The following is a 24,919-nucleotide window of genomic DNA, read 5'->3' on the forward strand; positions in this document are numbered from 1 at the left end:
CTTAAGGACCGATCAAAAATTTGAGGACTGTGGTAAGAGTCCAAACCAATGAGAGGAAGGTTGGAAAATAACAAGGACTCCTTCATTCTCAAACCACACAAATTCGAGTTGTGAAAACAGAAACCAAATTAAAGAAGAAAAAGGCAGTAATTGACATTCTCTAATAAGCATCTTTCCATATGTTGCCCCCAAAAATACAGTCCCAGGGAAGCTGCCTCAGAATTCTTGTTCTGTGTAAATCCCCCAGTGTTACAGGTTTACAGGAGAAACAGAGATTTCAAGACAGAAGGTGCAGGATGAAGTAGCAGTAAAAGTGAAATGACAGCATCACAAACTGAAGGCTACTATGATGTGGCTCTTCTGGGTTTAGAAACGAGTGGTCCCTCTACAGCTCTAGATTTTGCTTTATTGTTTTTCATTTCCCTAATTTCTGTTCCTGTATCTATTTAATACAGGTTATATCAGTTTACATGTTTCTCTGGCCTGCTTCTGCACATATTTTGTACCAATAACCCTTCATGCAAAGGGATTACGCTAAGCATTCCTATCTGTCTCTCTAGATCAGTTTCTTTTACTGCATGACTAACATGTCTGAGAAATTCACACTGCTGTTACCAGCACAATGTACACAGTGGTAGATTTAGAAGTGAGCTGACTGTATAAAATCAAACCGCAGAGCAACTTAGTCTGTTGAAATATCATCCAGTGTCTATGCTAAAAATCACTAAGCTTAAGAAATTCTAAAACTAAAAATCTCCTATTTGATATAATGTGTTTTAACTTGTAGCTTCAGTCCTGCTCAGTACCTGCAACCACGTACATGGTTCAAGAAAATGAGGGCTTTCTCAGGCTGAACTCCGAATTTCCTGATTTCTGTGGTTTTAAACTGCATTTAAACTACATTATCTCAGCAAAAAGCAGGAAGCAGCACTGAAGTACATTTCCCATTCACCGTGCTCAAAGGCCGCATTTATYGGGGGTAGGAATGGGGTAACTCTACTATCCTTAAAGCAAGTGCTGCATCCTGACCCAAGAGCTGTGTCGCTATTTGCAGCCATTCTTATGCTCAGAACTCCGGACTGAGCAGAAGAGACTTTGCATCCCACGCGCTACCCTACGCGAGTGACAGGCATGCACACGCCACTTTATCACACAGCCCTCACCATGGGATCAGCTCTGGTAAATCTATAATTTGCCTGAGAACGTCAGTGCTGAAGGGGGGTTTCCTGTCTTACGGGTGAATTTTATTGACTAAAAAGGAATTTGGGTGGGATGGAGAAAAAAATTTTACCAGCAGAAGTGAAATTAAAACTGTGGCACTATCCACCAAAATACATTTCTCTTTTTCATCCACTAGGAAATGAGTACAGCATGTTTAGTAGCTGACCATTTAAAAATGTCTTTGAAAAATATTTTTGTTAAAAGTACTAATTCTTATTTTTATAGGACCTATATGAAAATGATGTTCTTGTGCTCCCTCTACTGTTTTTGTCACAGTGGCAAATTGGCAAACTAGGAGTGTTTCAAGAGCGATGTATATCCCTTCATACTCTGTAAGCAATACTGATGCCTAAATAAAAAGGGGAGTCATTCCTCCTGACAAAAGGATCTTCAAAAACAAAGAAATGTGTTTTAAAATTTAAGAGTAAACAGCACTATCTCTCTGGAAAGGAAGCTTTCACACAAAATTCAATGGCACAGACATATTTGGGCATTCTTTACACTAACATCAAGTCTATTCTACTAAGATTATGAACAAAACTTAGTACTACACGAGTTCTGAATATTGTTGTGATTTAAGCTATACTGTTCTTATTTATTCTATCACAATTGTTTAAACTGTTTTTAGCTAGCTAGCTAGACTACAGTATTAATATCCAAAGCATGGTCTTTTTTAAATACAAGCAGTGAGAAACATACTACTAGTTTTAAGTCTTTTTTTCTCTCTACAAAGATAGAAGAGATACCAACACTATCTATCAGAAGAAACAGCAAAAGCAAAAACATCAAAAGTATTTAAAATTTTCAAAATATTTCATGTAACAAATAACAATTAACAGTGTATGGACAGAGGACTTACCAAAGTGGTTAACGACTGAAATTCTCAGCACATCATCAGCAAGGGGAAACACTAAATTTAATCTCTCTCGAAGTGGGATTCCCCTATATCACATGCTTGTTTTTTTTCACTGTAGTAGCATGACTGTTTTCTTTTTTTGCCTTGGTTTAACACTACCTTATTTGAATCCTTAGACTAATAATTTTTACATTATTTTAAGAGGATTTTCTCATAATAATGATTGTATCGGCTGCAAGGGGGGATGATCTCTATTTTTGAAATCTAAGAATCAAGAAAAGATCAAATTTCTTGATAGGTTTTGCAGAGAAATACATCAACTGCACTTACACTCTTGTGAGCATGCAAAGTGCACAATAATTACTGCTGTATTTTGAATATTGCTACCAATGAAAACATACCTCTTATAAAGCAGGAACATTTATTTTCTCAGCATACCAGGCTTCATTTGAAAATGACATATATAAACATAAAAATCTATGCTCTTCTAGCTAACATAAGCAAGAAAGACAAGGTAGTAGACTGCCCAGCTCGTGTTAATACATGTAATTTGGCTGATTTGGTTAAAAATTCCGAATTAAACTAATATACCCCTTAAGATCTTCCTGTATTTCTTCCTAAGTTTCAGATGAGTATTACGGGAGTTTATTATTTGTAAAATATCATGGTTATCATGAAAAATAGCTTTGTTCTTGCAGCACACCCAGTCAGCACTTCAGAAAAAATGCTTTTTGCCTCATCATAGAAAATGTTATGGTATGTTCAAATTCTTCGGAAAAAGGAATAGATTCCTTAGGAAAATAAAACTATGAATTCCTCTGAATACACTTTTGACACTTTACAAGTAAATAATAACTGGCTGCGCAGATTCAACAAATTTCTCATGAAAGTTTTCTGTCGCACACACCAATAGGATTTTGAAAAGCTTCTTATTAACAGTTCTACTTGTATGGAAAACTTTCCCTGCCAAATGCTTTACAAATGACAGTATCCTCAGTGCCGACAAGAATCACTTCATAACTGAAATGCAGCCAGATGTATTTAAGGTCTTCCTGATTTTAACATCATAAATTCATTTTGTTTATTTTTAAAAAGTGTTAAGTTGCCCCTAACAGTTTCAACATACAGAATATGAACTGTACATTTCTGATATATTTTGTTTCAATTGTGGGGGGGGTAGAAGGAGTTTTTGAGATGCTTTGTGGTGTTTCAGTGCACTGTTAAAACAAATCTTCGCATTTCAGACAACAGATGGTTACCTTTCAGTGGCTGATGAAGTGATTCTTCATATATTGCCAGTATACAAACTGGAAGAAACTACGATTTATTAATTTAGTAAAGCTTTAGGATTATTTAATTTAAAAATCTGCTATTCCAGCCACATGGTGAATGAAAAATGYCACTCACAATGTTATGATAGATACCTGGATACTAGCTTAGATAAAGAGAGCAAGACTCTGTCACCCGCAGTTCTAAGGTATAAGGAACTATGGGAGCTGAAAAAGCACAAAGGAGTAAGGACTACCTGGCTTCAGTATGGCTCTTGGCACAATCTAAATAGCTTTATGAGTTGTCTTTCACAGTTTGGTACTTTAGTTGGAAATTGAACTTTGAAAATATTCATTATAAAGAAAATGGGGCTGGACAAGCCCTTCATCCTAAATACTTGGATGCTATTGTGGTAGGATTTGCTGTAAAACCTAAGCAAATAAATCAGCAAGAAATATTGTTTCATTCCAAATGTAAAACAGATACATCACTCATTTTTAATCAATTTACCTGGCAATTAAAGTTGGAACAAAACTATCTGATAAATAATTTCATTTTTCGTTTTATTTTTTTGTTGAAGGAAGGGTTATGTTTTTATAAGACATTGGATTTCAATGCTTCTAAGTGTTATTCTGGCACAAGGCAGTACCGTACGCCCATGTTTGTTTTTATGGTCATTTCATTTCACATCATCTGACTTCAAATGTCTTTGCAGTATTCTGCATTACTCTCCTATCCAAGCTTAAAAAATCATAATCTGAACATTCTTATTTTATAAAAAAGTGGATAAAAAATACAAGCTAAAAGCATTTTCCAAGATGAACTAGCTATGAATATTAAATTCTGGAAAGAATTACTAAAGAACTGAGTTCCCCCCCACCAAATGAAATTTGATCTATACTTTTTATTTAAAAATTCTCTAAGTAAATCAACAGCCATTGATGATGAGATCTTCAGCAAAATCTTCCATTGTATTTAAAAACTCTTGACAAAAGGTACAGGCTATATTTGAAGGCCACCATTCAATCCAAGTGCTGGAGTCCAAAGGGTACTGGAATCTAAAAAGACAACAGAAAATGCTCACTCACTGATAAGATCTGGGGAGGAAAACACCAAACAAAAAAATTACAGTAGGAAATAGCTTGTTTTGTCTTCATCATCCTGTTTTAAATTTACACAGCTGAAAACTCACATTGGATAACAGATCCTGGTCAAACTAAAAATTAACCTATTACATAATTACATCAGAATTAGCACACTTTAAGATTAGGATTAAAACTCAGTATATTCTGATGATAATCCGCTTACTTGAAATTATAACCAACATTTATCTTTAAGGCTTCTTTTCCCATGATCAAATACTGCATTCCAGGGCTCAATTCAACATCACTACAGGTCTTCTTTTTAACAAAGGTTATTTCATTATTTTTTTGAGCAAAAGCCTTCCCTGCAGTAGAATAAAGTAGAATGTCAAGAATTGGAAAATTCCACAAAGAGAATTTCCAGTCACTTATATATATTGTACATAAAAAACTAACATGTTCTACAGTACAATAGAGCCAAGTGATCCATTTGCTACTAGTTAAAWAACAGGAAATTTTGATAAGATAAACATATGTTTCCAGCTGTTTGAAATTAGTATTGAAGAATTTTGAAATGAAATCTGAATGGCAAATAAGCCTCGTACACACTAAATAATTATAAGGGCATATGCAGTGATCAAATTCAGAGGAAAAATGGGTGAATATCAGCTTTGGTTCTGCATGGCCTGTGAGCAGCTACCTTTCCCAGAGATAAGATACTGAGTGCTCAAGAGCATTCCAAATGGAGTCCTTTCTCCACTGGGCAGAGATATGTCCAACCTACAAAAATCTGAGAAGAGTGAAGGCAAGGCATATCCCTGCATACTGTCCCACTTCAATCACTATATATACAGTAAGGGAGGGTCCCCTGGGGAATGAATGGGACAGATTTAAGCAACAATTCACAACTGAATTATGGAATGCGTTCACCTTGTTTTGTCACATAACAGACATTTAACTGATTACTGGTTAGTTTTGTTAACAAAAGCTATCATGTAGAAAAGCTGTTGAAAAACACTGAACAAAGACTGCCTCTTTTTTTAGACCACTTCCCAAAGGAATTCTCAAATGTACTAAGGTTTTCCACTTGCATGAAATGACCAGGTTTGACTGTTGGTTTTTGTCAGCTGCTTCAATGTTCTCAACCAGACAGCTCTTAATGTAAATGCAATAATTACATGGATTAAAGTAAGGACACTCACCTCTTTTATAGAGATCTAGAAGAGCTGCAGAATACTTAACAAAATAACCTTCTTCACTGCGAGACAAGATGCTCACTTTATAAACTGCAAAATAACAGAAAAACTTTTTTTTAATTGTTTTTCTCTGCAATACATCTAACTAAATGCCCTACAGATGCTCAGGTGGAGAATATAATGTCCCTTTACAGTATTAATTGCTGAGAAAACTATGGTCGTGGCTATACAGTATATGGCTAAGAAATGTTAACAAGCTCTGCCCATGCTCTAATCTGGTTGCACACAGCTTCCTCTGATCCCAAAGCCACATGATTGCGTTAGAATGGTGCCAAGTAAGAGAAACACAGTGCTTATTAGCAGAACTCCAACTCACGCTCAGTGGTGCACTAATCCTGGTTACGTGACTTTTGTTCAGCAAAGGGTATGGGCAGCACTTATTCTTCTCTACCCCAATACGTCACTTCATACACTGTATGTCACTGTCAAGCCTAGTCAATCTTAATCATTAAAGGAATAATTGGAGCAAAATGTTTTACAGCAGTAAAAAAAAAAAAAAAAAAGGCAGCAAGCATTTAAGTGTGAACATAAGAAACAGGTAGTGCCAATTCAAATATTACCATATGCAATGTCATCCTGGCATGCAGCTTCTCGCCGTTTATCAGCAGTTATTGACAGATTTAGTCTCTTTTGTACCCGACTACACTCAGCTACATTGAGAGAGAAGAGAGACAGTATTAAGACAATATCATCATATGTCCTCATGTAAAACATCATGAACCTCTACTTGTCTGGGATAATCTGCTGTAACTGAGAAACACAGGAATGATGGGATTGCATGCTGCAACAATGAATATTTAGAAGCCAAAATAACACCCTTAGTTGCCTGAACTTAATCTAGTCACACATGCATGGTTAAACTGCACACATCTTTTTTAATTTTTAAAATGTAATAAATTTTTTTATAGGGCAACAGGTGTGTTCTTATGAGGATTATTCCTTGGAATTAGCATGCTTTTGTCCAAAGCATTAAACTGCATTCTCCCACCAAATGGAATGGGAAAACATCTTAAAAAGAAAGTTTACCTTCCATGCATTTACATTCATCTCCTTCACACAATCTCACAAGTTTTTCATCTCCATACGGGTTATATAATACAGTGCACTGTTTATCTAGAAGATCAAAAAAGGAATATTAAATTCTTACTAAAAAAAAAAATCAAATTCCAAGAAGACAGCACTGAAACTTTGTAAATCAGAAGTTCCTTAAGATTAAAATAACATGGTTTAAAAAGCTGTGGAAGAAGGAGCAATGGAGTTTTTTATTAGGAAGAAAGAGTTTAAAAAAAAAAAATCATGAATTTCAAGACCTGGAACACATACCTGGTGCATGATATTCATAGACAGTGAATGTGGCAGGATTTATCATTCCAGCATGGAAAAGCTCACTTATTCTGAACCCAACACAGAGGAAATTATTAGCTGGCACCTATTGAACAGATACATGAATGAAGGAGCCCAAAAGGAAACAGGGTGATTCCAAAGAGACCAAGTAGCGCTTATAGTTATGGAAAGGATAACATACAGAGTCTATCTGCAGAACAACATGCCCATCTTTAATCTCATAATCTGCTATCAACTGATCAACTCCACTTGCAAGCTGTAGGGGAGAAAAACAGAGAAATACTTTTATGCAACAGGTAAAAATTTTTGGATGATCTCTAAGGTTTTGTATTCAGCAGTTTTAACATGATTTTGAGATTAAAATCTCAAAATTTTTAGTGTTGCCTCTTTATAATGTTCATACCCTATCCTGTTTTTTTAAGGAAATTTTCCTTTTACTCATTGCATGAAGATAATAAAGAATTAAAAAGCCAATTATCTTTAAAGGCAAACTTGAGTCCAGGCCCAGTATCCAGAAGTATAACTCTGATTGCCTCTAAATAAAACTCACATTTTTCAGTAGGAGCCTGACTAACACAAGAACTAAAGCAAAGATTCATTTCACAAACTTCAGACAATTAATAGTTAGGTGCATAGACTAACAGTGTTCCCTCTATAGTTATCAGATAACAGCATCTCCAGAAGTTGATTCACACTGTCCCAACACAGAAAGCAACCATTCTCTAGCTGCTCTTCACTCTCCACTCACTACAGAGGGAGGCTAAAGGAAAGCTTTAACTAGATGTCTGGCTTCCGATCAGCTAAAACGAGGTGATCTGATTCCTATCCAAATCCCATCATCTAGAATTAGGCAGACTATTCTCATTAGTATGAGAAGTGTTTAGAAGCAATGAGGATATAACAAGACAGATTTGCACCATTACTCTAAGAGAGAAAGAGGAAGAACAGGAAATATTATAGTCTTGTCAGAAAAATGCAAAAAAGAAAAATGTTCTTTAATATTTACAGTAGATAAGTCTTCTGTATTTGCTTCCAGTCCACTAACTAAACCTATATCCATCACAGCATGTGCAGACCCCGACTGTGGCTCTCTCATGGTGGGCTTGTACCTAAAATACATTAAAAGTAAAATGAATTACATATAACTGTAATTAAAAAGCAGTTAAATATAACTGAAATTTAAAAGCAATCTTCAGAAACATGATCCCAGAAAATCCTGAGGAAAATTTTTACCAACATTTAGACCATTGTAAACCCATAATTAAGCTAAACATTTCCCATGAATTATTTCAGATTTATAGCAATCTAATGCATAAAGGAGGTGTTGTTAATACTTATGTTCCAGGAGTACCCAGATATAAATTAAAGAAAAACTCTCCCCCAAAGAAGTCAGGACCTTTGACCCTAATTTTGTTCATACACATATATAAAAGGGAAGAAAAAGGAAAAAAACAAGAACACAAGACTAGATGCAATTATTAACAAATGAGTGATGGCAAATAAAAACACTTTAATCTCTTAAAAATAAAAGAAATTCAATACAAAAGTGTCAGTCAATATAATATTAAGACAATAATTAAGAAAAAATTAAAAGACCAGAAAGCATTTGTAATATTCTCATTATGCACACAGAGGGCAATAATGCATTCCCCCTGGCACTGCTCCAATTCCTTAACAGGTCAACTGGGAATTCCACCTTTGTAAGGAGGAATGTTGAATGGCATGGTTAGGAAATCCAGAACACTTAGAATCAGCATCTAATTTAAATGAAATCTTGACATGCAAAACAGGCTCAGTCACTGGAGAGGGGTAAAAAAAAAAAAATCAGCTGTACTTACTTTGCACAAGCCTCTAAGCGCCCAAGTGGCTCACCATCTCCTCTTCTGTAACCTTTTCATACCAAGTAGAATCAAATAAGTAATTTTATAACTCCTCAGAAGCAGCAGCCCAAAATTCTTATAAAGCGTTTTCATAATTGAAAGAGAATTCTTCCTTAGTTTTGATAGCTGTTTTTCCCAGGAACTCACTGCCTAGCCACAAACAAGCAGCACTACAGTTCTTTTGTAATTCAGGTGAAATGTCAGCTTTAATGCTTAATGTGCTTTATCAGGTACTGATGTTACTGAAACTACTTCAGGGGAAATGTGCCTTATGTACCTTGTTTTATCTGGACTAGAACTCTCAGCAGCTTGCAGAAATCACCCCAAACAGACTCCCTCCCCCACCCCATAATACTTTTTTCTGCAAGAAGTTTTTGTTCCCCCTCCCCAATTGCAAAGGTTCTTCCAAAAACATGTAAAAATTCAACTGACAGAAAGACATTAAAAAGTAATTCTCTTCACAGAAAGACAGACAATAGTTTCAAGAAGGGCTAAGAAAGTCTTTTAGCAATTTCTTTCCCAGTTTTGTATTTATAAAGTGGAAGAATTTCTTACAGTTTCTTCTTAATAAGAAACATTTTATTAAACAAAGTGAGTTTTTTTTTCCTGCACTGACTTAAGTAATAGTATTTAAAATCATTTGGACCCTTTACCATCATCTTTCTTTGGAACAATCTTCAATTCAAAGTTACATGACTCTTCAGAAGTACCGATTTTATTATATACTGTCCTCACCTACACACATGGAAATAAAATACACAAAAATAAAAACACTCAGTGTACAATCCTCAAAACTGGCATAAAAATTCAAATTGAGAATATGGAATTAGGAGAATATGATAGAAGTGAAAACAAGTCTGTACAGCATGATTATTTTGAATGACACAAAGCAGAACAATAAACGATCAGCACAGAAGCAAACATGGAATTCTTAAGTAAAAGCCCACCACTCTGGCTGATTAGAAGACTGAAAATATTATCCAACAATTCCTGATATTTTATGAGTGCAAACACTAGTACACAAGAATATTTAAATTTTAGATGTTAAGTTCAATGCTAGAAGAAGCTGTGAAAGATTAGAAGAAAACATACCATGGAGACAACTTAATACTTAGACACACAATAATTATTTCTTTAAATACTGTAAGAGAACAATGCCTTAATGACATCGCTTAATAAACAAAATATAAACAGTAGAATAACAGAGAAGTAAGCAGTTTTTCAAAACTGGTCACTAACTTGGGATTTCCCTGTTTGGCTGTCTAAGCAGAGGCACTCAAAATTGGTGAGCAGTCTTTAAAATTAGGTTGATCACTTATTTAGATTTATGGAACAGAAAACCTGTGATAAAAAGGAATGAACTTTACAACTTATATTATTAGCCATAAATCATATTTAATTCAGAATATAGTCAAAATGACACCTATTACTTCAGTCTAAAGGTAAGGGCAACAAAAGGAATACCTTATGAGAAATATCAGTTTCCTTTTCAATATTCATTTTAACAAACCATAGACTTCATTTAAAAAAACGGCTGCACACTTACATTTACTGTAGCTAAGCCAGTGCTGCTGCCAGTGCTTACATATATGTCATCATCCAAAGGTACCTAAAGGATTGATGTCAAATAAAAATAGTTATAATAATAAAGATAGGACTATTAGTAACAAGAATTCAAGTCAGATGATCCACTTGTCTTTTCTACATTTTTAATACAAATTAAAGCCTGATACTACAAACAGCTTCTACAAAAAACTTCAGAGGAACAAGCAGAGATAATAAATTTAAATGAGAGCATTCAAATGTATTAAGATTAGCAGAATGGGATTTTTAAATAACAAAGTCCTCAAACATTTGCTGTACCAAATCAATCCCCATTTATTAAAACAAAAAAGCTGGTTTAGTAGCGATTTCAAAGTTCAAAGAATTGTTTAACAAGTTACTAAGAACTCTGCTTTCGCTTTTCAAAAGCAATATTATTCACTCACTGTCACAGTTCTTCCCACGAAATTATCTTCTGTCAGTTTAAACAGATGAAGATCTCCATAGTTTTTGTATGCTACCTTAACACTCATGTCCAAATTAAGCCGTTTGACAAGAAGTGAATATTCAGTCAAGGCCTCAAGGGCATTAATTGTATCCTGTCAGAAATCAGTTATAAAGAATTACTTTCAGGAATTAAAAATAAAAGTAATAATTTATTAAAAAGCAATTTATTTTCTGCCACTTAACCAGGAGGACACATAGCAATAACCATTACTATCTAATCAGCTTAGCAGTTTCTCAGTGATACACTTAAAACCATGGTAAGGTATTTAATACTACACTGCTAGGCATGCTTGGACAATTTTAAAATATGTATACAAGTACTAAAAAAGAAGTAAGCAAAGAGTAATAAACAAACAAAGCATTCATCAGTTTCTCTTTAATAGATTTATTTTTATAGCTTGAAAAAAGTGGGGACATTGCATGAATTAGAGTATTTTATATAGTATGACTAGTTTACAGAAAGCATATTAGAAATCTGGCAAATTTCACTTGACTGTTTTCATCTACTCATGTATACTAACAGTTTTTACAATGAAAAACGTGTACTTTCTAACACTGCGTTCCATTTTTGCAGAAAACAACAATGTTGTGAAATGAAATATTCTGTTTTATAACAAACTTGGGGAAAACACTTTTCCTGGTATGATTCTTTACATTCAGCATATTTGAAGTCAGTGGAATCAGCTTGCAGATTTCTATTTATAATGGACTTCATGCAAAGAAGTCACGTTTCCCACAGACAAAGAAAATCATGGTAACAGAGTTATTTGATACCAGTCCTATATGCAGGACATCCAAGTTGCCAATTTGGTCATCTAATGATATTACTCTCTTAAGCCTTCTCAGAATTTTATATTTGAGGAGTGGGAACAAAATACTTAAAAGCTTACCTGAGTCGAATGAAATCCTCCACCATATCTTTGTTCTTCAGACAACCATTTGACAATTGGATTAGCATAGTTTTTGTCCCCGCTCAACAAAGTGGTAAGCAAGGCATATGCAGTAGTTTCAACCATTTGTGCAGTAACAGCGTGTGGAGTGTCTTGGCCTAACGTTTTGAAAGTATCTTTCCAAAAACGATAAATAGGTGGATCACCTACAAAAGTATAAAAGAAAGGTTTCTTATTGAAAGACAATAACCTYTATCCAGGCTAAACAAGATGGACTATTGTCTACACAGGTCAAGGAGAAAAGGAGGAACTCTTCCTGCTTTTATCAGGAGATGAAGATGTGCTTTGCTTACGCTTGTAAGTCAGATATTTATTCTAGAAACTGATGATAAACAGACCTGATGCATTTCCAGATAGTTGCTGGTCCTAAACACTGACAGAGTTGGGAAGCCAAACCAAGAAAATAAAGAAATTTCTTTTTTTAAAAAGCCACTTTTGACAGAGACAGAACAAAGCTATTCTATTCCAGAAGAAATAGTTATCTGGGAGAGAACACTGTGAGGTTCTGGCTTGAGACAAAAAGCACTAAAAAGGAAGAGCATTCACAAGAGGCTGTGAAGACATTCAGCAACCAGTGACAAATCAGTATCCCAGTGGTACCATTTGGCTGCAAGACCTATAGATCGGGTTAACTTTTGGACAGCGAACTAAACATTTTTTTAAAAACACACAGCTATGAAAAACGAGCATCTGATGGTAGGATCCCATTACTAATTAACTGATTTTGGGAGTCATCATTTAGCAATTCRGTTTCATCAGAATCAGAAGGGAAGACCAGACATATTTTGTCCATCTAGTCCAGACGTTAGCCCACAGACTTCAGATGAAGTCATTGTAAAAAAAACCCAAACCAAAAAACTAGTATTAGCAAAGGAGGAAGGCCAAAATCAGGTCTAAGCAGAAATATGTAGAAGAGGAAGAGCATCTGATCACAATACCATTGAGCTGATATATGGAGTAATAAATGAAAAGGGGACTGAAATAATTTGGTTTGCACCTTAGGCACTAACAGTGGGTTGGGAAAGCTGCATGAATGAAACGGTAAAAAACAATTAATAGAAAAAGTAACAGCTCATCCTGTATTGTCATTTTTACTGTGACTGAAAGTGATGGGGTTTAGTTCTATTGTTCTTGGTCAAAGACAAGCAGAATATTTATTATGCTTGCAGTCAGTAAACATTACCACAAGCTAAAAGTAAAACCATTAAGATGAGCAATTTTTAGTGGACTGAAATCACGCCTTTGAAATCAGATCTCTTGGTGTTGAAGATAACCTGTTCTGAAAAGCTCTACCTTACTTTCTCCTGTTCAAGTAAAACATCCCTTCTATCATATGCATAAAAATGATTAAAATATTTCAGTCACACTATTAACCTAAATCCCCATACAGAATTCCTATGAAACAGAAATTAGATAGCTATATTAGTATTTTAAAATAAAAAATTTTCAAATAATCTGAAAATAGATTGGAATAAGTTGTACCTATGACAAACGCTTCCTTCTTCAGTGCAGAGAACGCTGACTGTGCAGAGTGATGGTTCAAGTCCACAAGAGCTAAAGCGTACGTAGTTATTGCCATCGTAAAGGGGCTTTCAGCAGATTGCACATTTCTCAACAAATAATCTACTGCTCTATTTCTAGCATCGTGGATTCTCTGACAAGATGAACAGTCTACAATTTACACGTGTTACTCACATATTTTTAAAGAAATACATCTATCAAGACAATATAGGCACATACAGTATCTTCTACAATAAATTCCAGAATGAACTACTCCAGAATTTTGCTATTGTTCTTTTATTTATTTTGAAAGCCAAAGACTAGTAAAGCAAATAAATCCTAACATCTGACACTGAAAAAAGCCTCTTGATTCTCTGGTCTAATGTTAATAGAACCAGAACAAATGAGAATCCCAGAATATGACTGTCGGCAAAAATAAAAATAATATTTACCTGAGTAGGACATATTTTAATTGTCTTCTCAATTCCAACAACAGAAAATGCTGTGAGATATAAAGATTTTTCTTTAGCTTCTGTAGGTAAAGTACCCTACAAAATCAAATACATAAATGTAATTAAATAGAAAAAACAGTTCTTTCAAATAAAAACAACTTTTTACCGTTTAGGTGAGGAAATGAATAGAAATTCCTGTAACAAACATCAATTTGATTTTACCTGAAAATACGTTGGCTCTTTTGAAAGTATTAGCTTATTGGTAAAAATAGACCAAAATATAAAAAAAAAGTTACTGGCAAGCAAAGATTATTATATTGTAAAAAATCAACCTACGTATTTATTTTTTCTAAATTCTAAGAAGTGGCAAGTAGCTATTTTTAGTGGGAAGACAGAAAAGTATGTAAGATTATGCTGTTCTTAAATGACTTTACAGGAAATTAGCAAAATTGTCTTGCGTAGATGTTCTGGTAAAATGAAGCCCAAAATATCTTGCATTCCTAAAACACAGTACCTCCTGGTAACTTCAGCTTTTCGTGTATACACACATAAAACATTCAGTTTCCATACCTGTAGTTTCACTGGTTGATAAGTTGAAAATTCATTGAATGACCCATCTGGCATTTGACAGTTATCAATCAGCCACAGAAGTGAATTACAAACAGAAATTTGATCAAGACTTATATATTGATTAACTTGTCCAAAAATCCTTAAAGCAAAAGCTGACAACCTGCCAAGGAAATCAAACAGAATATATTTCTTTTGACTAGTAGATATAATTTTTTTTTAACCTTACAATAACAACATTTCTAGAGAATACTTAGACACAGATTTGCACTACTTATGATTTAGCTGTACCACCCCCTGCACACATGAAAGAAATATTGTAGATGAATTTTTAATTTAACATAACTAACATGCAATAATTACTCATAATTAATTTTAAGCTAGGCATTTAAAATAAAGTTGATCAAATCTCATGTTTCAGGATATATGCCTGAAATATTTCATTTTTTTATGCACAGAATTTAAGGAAGATGCCTTGGAGCATCTCATTCCTTCCTTTTATGAGTCAGTTGCACTGGCCATTGTGAACAGCAAGACAGCGACTAGGTATTTTTACTCATTTGCAATGGCAAGTTCTGTTTTATACAAACAATATTAGCCCCTCCCTATTTGATATTTCCTAAATATCATATTTGTGTGAACAAGGGCTATCACCTTTTTCCCCCTGCCCACATCCCTACTCTTTGCTTTCATTCTTCAAATGCAGGGTGTGACCTTTCCTCAGGTTTCTGACTTCTGTAGGGAACCAAGGTCTACATAGTCCTTTTGTACAATTCCAAGCCAGAAGAAGAGGTTTCAGAACTGAGCAAAATCCTAGAGATCATCTCAGGTACGTCTGCTCCTAACCATTGGTGCAACTTGGTAGTAACTGTGTGTACTGTGGACCCATATAAAGGATTTGGCAAGTGAAACCAAGGAATCAAAAGATGCTATTCAAAGTTGTAAGCACCATTTAAACCTACCATCAAGCCCACCTGTCATGCTTACTATAAAGTATCACCCTTTAAAAATCAGTTATGAGAAGAAAGCAAAGAACTGAATCAAGTTTTTTCAATCCATTCTAATAAAAAGATCTTTTAAACTCACCATGTGCTAGCTTGCCCGTTCTTCCACATGCTATATGAGAAGTCAGAATTTCTGAATGACAAGATGCTTACAATTCCTAAGGAATATATTAGGCAGACTTAGTGGTTATGAAAAAAGATTAATATTAAAATCATATTTGCTCACTCAGATATATTATCTTCCTCTATCAGCAAAGTCTATGCATCTCTACAACTCTTTAACAAGAGAAGAAGATATATTTTTCTACCTTCTTTCATCTTCCTCCTCATTTCAGTTCTTGAAGCTAAGGTTTTAGGACCCAGTAAATGCCAGTTATTTGATTGTTCCAGGTAGTGAAACACATAAAATACTGGTGCAATACTCATAAGCTCTGCCTCTGCACTGCCCTTTGGCAGGTTAGCAAGAAAACCGAGACCACTAGGACTGAGGACTGTGGCAAACACTTCACCCATAAGATGCCCTGTGGAAAGAAAGGAAAAAAAAAAAGATTTAAATGGGTGACTCAAAGTGAATCCAAGGGCAGAATCAGACTGATATTTAAGAACAATAACTTCAGATTTAGTTATTTAAACTTCTAAAGAAAAAGTCATCTCTAGAGTCTTACCTCAACAGAAGGAGAACCTAGGAATAAATTCAGACAAATTTAATCAAAGGAATAAGAAATAGGAGCAAAAGAACAAGTATAGAAAGAGTAAATATGCAGTAGGCTAAAAGTTTCAATTCAATTTACCTTTTACACTGACACTTCTATCAATTTTTGTTTTAGGCACCAGATTTAGTGGGATTTTGTATCGAAATTCTTGTCGTCTCTTGATTAAACCTATAATGGAAAATGCACATACAGCATATGGCATGATCTAAATCAATACAGGATTCAGATGTAATAGCCAGATTTAAAGATCACAACTGAAATACAGAAATATGTCCAAATATACATGCAAACAATATCAACTATTGAAAAAAATCAGATCCAAACACTTATTAATCTATCKTTGTTGTTGTTGTTGTTGTTGTTGTTGTTGTTAAGAGAATATATGATCTTGACCTAGAGTTTGTGGTTTCAGATTTGTCTCTGGTTAAATGAGAACATATTCTATTTAAAATTGACTGGCTAATTGGTTTTCAGGCTCACTGAGAAAACTACATCTTCGTACCATATTAAAAGATACATACAAAGGTTCCTTTAAGAATTGAATTGAACTATTTTTGAAAGACTAGCTATTTTGACATGGATTTGTTAGTCTATGAAAGGACAAGAAATCCATGGAAAGGACATATGAAAGGACATGTCAGGAAGGAGAACTGCTGCTTTTTGTTATTACTGAAAAGTTGATTGTCATAACTGCATGAAGCAACAAAATGAAAACATAAACAAAGCAGATGAGGTACACGTATAATCAGTTCTCATACCATAAACACCTTGTGGATCCAAAGTAAAACCGGCATGAACTTCTCTCTTAATGCCTTCTGGCTAAAATCATTAAAAAGGAAGAAGTAAGCAGAAAATGGAAACACTTTCGTTTAATCAAACATATTAGCTGAAACAACAGTTTATAGTATCTTAGCCATATACATCTTTTTCTATGGTTGACTTTTATTTTACTCTTCTGCTTCTATTCTATGTACATTTAGCTAGTACTATAGCTCCCAAAATCTTGAAATAAAATTTAACAAAAGATTTATATAAAACTTAGGAAAATATAAATTTACAAAAATATAAAGTTACAAAAAATATAAAATTATAAAAAATACATCTTTCCATGAAGTAAGTTTAAGCAGTTGGAAACTCAGAGTAACTTAGAATACAGTATTTTATTTGCTTATTAAGTGTATATATATATATATAAAAAATTCTGAAAATTCTTATATGCAAGGGTTAAAAATATAAGCACTTAAATATCCAATCATGCATTTTTTCACTGCATATCTCCTAACGAAGTCAATGATATTATGTGATATCTGGGAATCTGATAATATTAAGATATAGCAATATTTATATTTTGATTTCATATATTTTGTACTTCTTGTGACTGAATCAATATGAAATTCAAAAACATTCTAAACATTTTGATTTTTTCTCCTTACCATTACACGTAATGTTTTAACTACAGTTTCACTACTCCGGGCGCTCAGCAGTGTAAAGTTGATAGTATGAAGACCTAATTCCAAAGGAAGTATTCTGAATGTAACTGGTAATGATGAACCACCATGTAGATACTTAAAATTACAATTGCGTATCATCACTCCAGTAGTTGCAGTATCTCCAAAAGAACAGATTCCATCTCCAGCTGCTATTTTAACACAGACCTGAAATATTGAAAGATTAAAAATGTTCACTTCCATGACATGTACCACACCAGAGAAATATTGAATCCATTGAACTATTATAATGAACATTCTATTACTGTAATACTTTTTTTCTGTTTACAGTGGGCCAGTGTTACTAACTTTGGAATTACTATTACTGGCACTAGAGACACACTAACAAATGTTCACTAGCAAAACCAAGGAACCACTGTACTAGTCRTCATATAGACACCTTTGCATGCTTTTCTTTGAAAATTTTCAATAATTATTTTTCACCCTTCTGTTTGAATGCATTTCCTTAGAAATACTGCTTTCTTATTAAATCCATAGATAATGTAATCTACTAGTTCTGGAGCAGGTCATTCCCAAAATCCCATCATTTATTTGACATGCTGTCCTAACATTTGGAATAGAAAAATTGTATCTTACCTTTTCACTACTACTATTGCATCAGGTTCAAAGTTGCTAGGCAAGAGCATAACAGCATTGTAATCAGCAGCATGGCTGGAGGTGAAAGTTTTAATGATTGCTCTTCATTGTTACATAGGTAGGTAGACTAAAGCTGGCTGAAATATCTGAAAATCTGATCCATTTATACTGAATGCTCACAGAGAAAATACCTTTTCAGTTAATTACGTTACTATTTCTACAGAACTCGCTAATACCACAAATTACCTTAATTACAGAATCTCCATAGTTATAAACTGATCCTTTTAACTCAATTTGTTCTCCTCGCACCACAGAATAAGGAACATAAATGCTCAAGAAGATATCTTTTAAAACATGCACTTCCAGGGGCTCTGCAACACATATACCTAAGAAAATGAAAAACATAAAAGCACACTATCTTATCCACTCTTCCGATAAACAAGTTTGAAAAACTCTTCATATCCTTGCTGCCTTTATTGATGGCTTATCAGTTTTCAAAAGGTACTTTGAAATTGTTTGGCTTTTTCAAAAGCGACCAGGCTCTTGCATTCTGTTCCAAGTTGCTATCTGCCACTCTTCCAACGTACTTGCAGACATGCCGGTCCATTGGGCTTCTGCTCCTTCCTAAACCTAGAAGCAACTCTTCTGTTTGGACTACCATATCTATCAGAAATTGTTTCTTCCGTTCCTCAAGTCCCTAAGCTATTGATAGTAAGACGCTGTAAAGTAGTGCTAGGGAAGAGTCACTGAGTATTTGTGCTATTCTTCTCCTCCTTCTAGTCATCTATTATGGGCCACTATCAAAGACAAAATACCAGGCTAGACAGACTTTTGTTTTGCCCAGTACAGCCATTCTTACATTCATAACAAGTAAAGTAATTTCCCTTCCATAAAAATATATTCTGATGTTTTCTTTTCCTGATTAACAACCAAAAAAATCAAAAAAATATATCTTAGAACATACATGGCAAAGGAAAAGGGAATATCTGCAAAATCCAAACAGAAAAGCTCCCTAATTCTTTGTCTACAACCTGATTTGTTTACAGTACCTACCTTTATCAGATATGCCAACACCTTGTACTTCCCAGGTAGTCAGTGAATCAGGCAGAGTGATAGACAGAGTCTTTGACCTGTGTTTAGAAGTGTTTTTTTTCTTTTACAGTTAGCACATTTATACATTATCAATAGTCATTTGTTAACACCAACAACCAATCAAGAGAAAGACAGTAYGTGCCCAGAGCAACTCCCGTATCTAAGACAGACTCAGACGAGACAAGCGATGACATAGCATATTTAGAGAACAGAACCTCTGGATTTTTGTTTGCATAACTTTGTTTTTGGCTGACTTTACAGAAGCTGGTGTTTAGCAAGGTCAAAAGTGAAAGGAAAAGTGACTTAGAAGCACCAGACAGCTTTTCCTGCATACAGGACAACATGGCATAAAGAGCGTACCTGTACGAGACTGCATTTTAGCGCATGTCACAAGGGGTACAATTAAGGTTACCCAGGTTACCTCAATTTTAGCATTTGCTTTCTAAAAAACTGATGATTTAGTCAAATGTTAGTAACTGATTGAGAAAGCAGTACCTTGGAGAAACTTGATGAACTTCCCATAACCAGCTTTCAGGGAAATAACTTCGTATGTCTGCTTCATCCAATTCCAATACAGCCTCAAAATCTTAAGATAAAAAAAGCAAGTAAAAAACCTGCCAAAAGCCTTCTGCCAAAGGCTTCAAAATCATCATCCTTTCTTTTTGTGATACTATATCCTGCCCATTTGCCTTAGGTTATTCCTAATTAAAGAAAAAAGTAGCTAAATACCCTCATCAAAAATCAACAAAAAAGATCATTCCAATCTCAGCCATTTACATATGCTGTCTGGCTAATGGATGAGTATTCACATAACTTGTGAACTAGTAATTATAGGGAGAGAATGGGAGATGAGAAATTTTGTGCTCCCAGTGATCCTGAGAAACCCATTTGGCTGTTTTGGGCCTGGGAACAGGATTCAAGTTTAGCCTCTGCACAGTATTGAAGTTTAGCATTGCCTTCATAGACAGTGATGCTTCCTTATTGTACATCTGCTTGTTTTAAGTATGGATGAAATATAGCTCTCCAGTGCACCCCTAACAAAATAAAGAATTGCTCTCCTACCCCACTCAGGGGTATTCAGCCAAGATCTTTGGAGACTGGCAAAATTCCTTCTGGAATAACTCTGACATAATACAGAGGGGTTAACAGATTAATAAAGCTGTCAACACTGCGTCTTTTCATATTCTACACGAGGTATTTCATCACATGTCCACCCAAGAGTTAAAACTCTGGCACTTACGCATTCTTGCCAATATCAGGAGCTTATTAGGCTCTGCCTCCCGCAGTTTGTTTGCAAATTCACAGCAATCCCTGAATGCCGAAATGCACTTTTCACTACTCCGAATTCGTCGAGCTCTATCACTGCAAGTCTCACTGACTGGATATGCTTTTACTCCAGCCATACAACATTTTCGAATTTCTGGATGTTTATATTTGGATGCTGAAATAATAAAAAATAAATCACCTAATCCCTTCCTTGAGATGAAGTTTTTACTTTAAAATGAATTTTAACTGGTTATACTGAAATTATTTTTAAAACTTGCAGACTTTCAATGAAGGCATAGATTTGAGGATAAACATAAACTTGCCAATTTTAAAATACTGGTGACACATCCTTAACTGTCTAAATCACTATTCTGAATTAAAAACATAAAACAGATAAGAGAAAAAGGAGCTTTATTACACTTCAAGACTTAAAAGACAAAAGTTCTTCTAACAGGCTTGGTCCCTGGCAGGCTGTTACTGGGAAAGACTGCCACATGGTAGTATTAAGTTTTTGGGCTGTGCCTCTTCAGAAGAAGAAAAGAATTTAAAATTATGCTAAATTTTAAGCATATGCTTAAACCTCAGCAACTTCAAACTAAGCATATGGCTAAGAGGCTTTTATAGATGAGGTCCTCTACAATGTCATCTTCCATATTTGTCAATATTTATTTGTCCATATTTGTCAAACACTCTCTATCCCCTACATTAACTGAATGCAGTAATAATTAGAAGTAGTAAGTAAACGCCTAGAATCTTGATTTCTAAGGAACATGATCTTTTTTCATAATTATATATTTAAATAGAAGTCTTAAGCACCTTCCTGAAGTATCCGTTCCTTGAAATCAGACCGTTTGGTTCTCAAAATTTCATTGCAAGTTTCATCTGTTAAAAAAAAATACAAAAGCAGTAATATTTTTGTAATAGCATAACTTTAAAATAATTGTATAAAATCAATTCTATATGGAAGTTATTTTTCATTTGCTATTTTAATTATAAAAAAACTATGCTCATTTCAATTACAATAACTGATCCACAAGCCAGGATGTTTTCCTCCCTCAAAATCATATTTCTTAGTATATGTGTTCTCTAATAATTTTATTAGGTTCCAATACCATAGCTGTGAGCCACAACAGAACACTTCAGAAAAGAAAATCCACAATTTCATGTTTAAAAAGTATATAATATACCTGCTTCATTTGAATCATCAGCATTTGCATTAGTTAAAAATGTAAGCCCAGCCATTCGAAATACATCAACGTTGTTCCGTCCTCCTCCAGCACCACATCCAAGGTCACTCTTTTCTAAATGTAGCATTATCTGAGGAAAAAGTACATCACCAGCTAATTAAAAATGTGGATGACATTATATGATGAATGAGAGAATTACAGCTTTGCAAAAAGGCCATTTTTGTCTAGAAGATGTCTTCACAAACACACCAAAATGTACCATTTAGTGATACTTCAGCTAACTCAAGCACCAGAACCAACACAGACACTGTGGCACAAAGCTGAGCTAACAAGTCATGTTGTTGAATCAGGCAGAAATGCTTCACTCATGTGGCTATAACACATCTAATACTCAAACTAGCTTGTTTAAAACTAACTCAGGTATCTTTATCTAGCATTGAATAGTGCTATAAAACAGATTCAAATGATACAAGGTTGGACTTTCCTATTTTTCTCCTATATATATTGTATCTGATCAGAATTATTGAGAACTGCAACATTTTATCACAAGAGTGGAAACCTTTCAGTGACAGATGATATTCATACTTTACACACCTACACACATTTATGTTAAATTCTGCAAAGACTGAAAACCTCTATAACCCACTGAACATAACAGCTTTTGCCATACCTTTCTACCAGTATGCCTTAAAAATATAACCTGAAAAGATTATAGGATGTACTAATAAGCACCATGCTTCTTTGAACAAGGAGCTCTCTAATACAGTAGCCTAATATTGGCCAAGTCTGAATGGTTCTGGTGAGACAGCTCAGATCTGGCTTCAAAACCACAACTTACTTTTACTGGAAATCAAAACATCGCAAATGAATTCTTTTTATTGTTTCTTAACTGTCAGATTTAAAACAGCAACTTTTACTCTGAACTGAATTGCTCTTTTTCCTATTTTCAGGCTTATTGAATGCATGAACCATAATAGCAATTTGAATATGAACATGACACAAATAGCAATTTATTTTTCTTTTGTGGCTACTACTTAACCTTTTCCATAGCTCTCTTTCCTCTTCCTGTGACTCCATACACTGCTTTGTCAATAGATGACAAAGCAACAAAGGAACTGAATTGTGTTTTCATGTTAAGTGATGCAACTTCTCCTGGCTTCAGTATCTGTTTGCTCGACAGCAGCTTAATCTATAAATTGAAAACAAATATTGGTCATTTTAAAAGCACCCTGTTCCAAAACAAATGCATCTGAAGGTGGATACCTTAATGTGTGCGGAAATGTTAAAGAACTTGAGTAATTCCAAGTAAAAATCTCATCATAAAATGAGTGTACACCTACAAGTTTTAGGGTGTATTTTACTACTCACATCAAGACTATTCCCACATTTCTGTTCCACATTCAGCCAAACTGAATCAGCTACTAACTCTGCAGTTTCTTCTCCCATGACAATATAGTAAACAATAAGACGGGCTGAAGGAACCATTTCTTGGGTTATCTGAAAACTTAGATGCTCATATTCCAAATCCTTAATTCTCTCTTGAGTTCCAAAGCTTACTATCTTCCCTTTTGACATGATCTATGACAGAAAGATGAAGAATAAAAAAGCTAAATTTTATATTGAATGTATTTCTTACATGCAATAACTATTTTGTGTTTAGATATAATTCAGTACCCACAAAAATGCATCTGGGATTAGTGTGTCTAGTTCAAGGGAAGGGGACTCTCTCCTTCATCCCCTAAAAAGAAGCACTGGTAACAATTAATTAATACAGGGCTGATGAATATTTTCACATAAAGACTGATTTCTCTCTCACTCTCTTTTTTTCCCTGCTTTTTAAGTAATTACTCATGTCATCATTTTATATGACAAAAGCAGTATACAAAATCTCAATAGTTGTCTGAACTGCATGTATTTAATGCTGAGGACAGCTTTTGATTGTAGAGGTTCTTCATCCTAGACCATTTATTAAATCACGATACAATATTTCATATGGAAACATCTGTTACTTACCAAATAGCTGTAGCGATGTATTTTATGAATATAGTGACTACGTGGGTATATATTAATATTTATGAAATCGCCTACTTGCAGTATTTTGTGGTTTGAAGCCCAGTCAATATACAGATAACTCTGACTTAATGATGAATAAGTTTTTGCTTCATAGGTTTTAGTTGCTTGGTTTTCATCTGAAAGATTTGGATCTGCAGTTCTAACCTAAATAGATATGAATACCAGGAAAAGTTTTGTAGTTAAAGAGGAAACAAAAACTGGGTGTCCTGACTTCTGAACAGTTTAAGTACAAAATTATATTTCAAAAACAAATTAGCACAATATTAAAAATGTTCTGTAATATATTATTCAGAGGGATTAATAAAATAAAAGCCAGCTCAAGGCTTTCATGTTTTCTTTAATAGAAAGATCTATAACATCAAATCAAATTAAAATGTTAGTATAGAAATTGAACATAAATAAATAGAGCAGACAAGGTCAATAATATACCTCTCTACATAGTGAGAAAAGCACTTTCAGAGATTTCATTCTTACACGATTCATTTAGACTTTGTATTTAAAAATATTAAGAAATAATGTGACAAATCAGGATATACACTTAATTTGCTTTTTTCTTATTCTCAGCAAAAAAATAGTTTTAGAACAATTTAATATACAAGTAATGTTTCATTATAGCACTTATATTTCATAACTTTGATCAATCTCTAAGTTTAGAAACTACAAATTTTTGAGTGCAAAATCTTCCCAAAAATTACAAATTACACAATTACACAATTAAACCATTTAAGAAATAAATTAATGGGAGAATTTAACTCACTTGAAACTCTAATATTTTGTTATCAGATGGGATATTAACAACAAATAAAGCAGTTCCATCATTCACACTTGTTTTTGTTCTCCCAGACTCTGAACCCTCAGGTATCAGCTCAGTCTCATCCATTTGCTCGCTAAATGATTTTGCAGTGACAGTTATGGGGAGGTTTCCAACAAAGTGATCTACTGTATCTTTCACCTGCACCTGTTCATTGGAATACAGAAAATTTCTTATGTGAATGACAGCATTTTTCAAGCAAAAATATGATAAAGGATACCACTGTTAGTAACATTTCCTCTAGCTGCTAAACTTCTTCAACA

At 34.2% G+C, this 24,919-nt stretch overlaps 1 protein-coding gene across 1 annotated transcript in view; it reads right to left on the reverse strand.

Moving 5' to 3' along the window:
• Positions 1 to 2,325: 2,325 nt before the first annotated feature.
• C5 (complement C5) overlaps positions 2,326 to 24,919 on the reverse strand; it is a 30,491-nt gene continuing 7,897 nt past the window's right edge. Inside the window, exons 11-41 of the mRNA XM_026062209.1 lie at positions 24,603 to 24,803; positions 23,786 to 23,989; positions 23,141 to 23,350; positions 22,812 to 22,961; positions 21,773 to 21,902; positions 21,402 to 21,467; positions 20,560 to 20,760; positions 19,815 to 19,905; positions 19,281 to 19,357; positions 18,474 to 18,613; positions 17,577 to 17,798; positions 16,902 to 16,962; positions 16,222 to 16,311; positions 15,739 to 15,951; positions 15,513 to 15,588; positions 14,430 to 14,589; positions 13,860 to 13,955; positions 13,390 to 13,561; positions 11,848 to 12,053; positions 10,897 to 11,049; positions 10,455 to 10,517; positions 9,562 to 9,643; positions 8,867 to 8,918; positions 8,035 to 8,137; positions 7,210 to 7,284; positions 7,008 to 7,113; positions 6,711 to 6,797; positions 6,245 to 6,334; positions 5,631 to 5,714; positions 4,655 to 4,793; positions 2,326 to 4,404 (exon numbers count right to left, since the gene is read on the reverse strand). Of these exons, the coding sequence (XP_025917994.1) occupies positions 4,275 to 4,404; positions 4,655 to 4,793; positions 5,631 to 5,714; positions 6,245 to 6,334; positions 6,711 to 6,797; positions 7,008 to 7,113; positions 7,210 to 7,284; positions 8,035 to 8,137; positions 8,867 to 8,918; positions 9,562 to 9,643; positions 10,455 to 10,517; positions 10,897 to 11,049; positions 11,848 to 12,053; positions 13,390 to 13,561; positions 13,860 to 13,955; positions 14,430 to 14,589; positions 15,513 to 15,588; positions 15,739 to 15,951; positions 16,222 to 16,311; positions 16,902 to 16,962; positions 17,577 to 17,798; positions 18,474 to 18,613; positions 19,281 to 19,357; positions 19,815 to 19,905; positions 20,560 to 20,760; positions 21,402 to 21,467; positions 21,773 to 21,902; positions 22,812 to 22,961; positions 23,141 to 23,350; positions 23,786 to 23,989; positions 24,603 to 24,803 (3,930 nt within the window). The 3' untranslated portion in view covers positions 2,326 to 4,274. The remainder of the gene's footprint in view (positions 4,405 to 4,654; positions 4,794 to 5,630; positions 5,715 to 6,244; positions 6,335 to 6,710; positions 6,798 to 7,007; positions 7,114 to 7,209; positions 7,285 to 8,034; positions 8,138 to 8,866; positions 8,919 to 9,561; positions 9,644 to 10,454; positions 10,518 to 10,896; positions 11,050 to 11,847; positions 12,054 to 13,389; positions 13,562 to 13,859; positions 13,956 to 14,429; positions 14,590 to 15,512; positions 15,589 to 15,738; positions 15,952 to 16,221; positions 16,312 to 16,901; positions 16,963 to 17,576; positions 17,799 to 18,473; positions 18,614 to 19,280; positions 19,358 to 19,814; positions 19,906 to 20,559; positions 20,761 to 21,401; positions 21,468 to 21,772; positions 21,903 to 22,811; positions 22,962 to 23,140; positions 23,351 to 23,785; positions 23,990 to 24,602; positions 24,804 to 24,919) is intronic.

This window comes from Apteryx rowi, unplaced genomic scaffold, assembly GCF_003343035.1.
Source record: "Apteryx rowi isolate R43461 unplaced genomic scaffold, aptRow1 scaffold_19, whole genome shotgun sequence".
NCBI classification, from domain to species: Eukaryota; Metazoa; Chordata; class Aves; order Apterygiformes; family Apterygidae; genus Apteryx; species Apteryx rowi.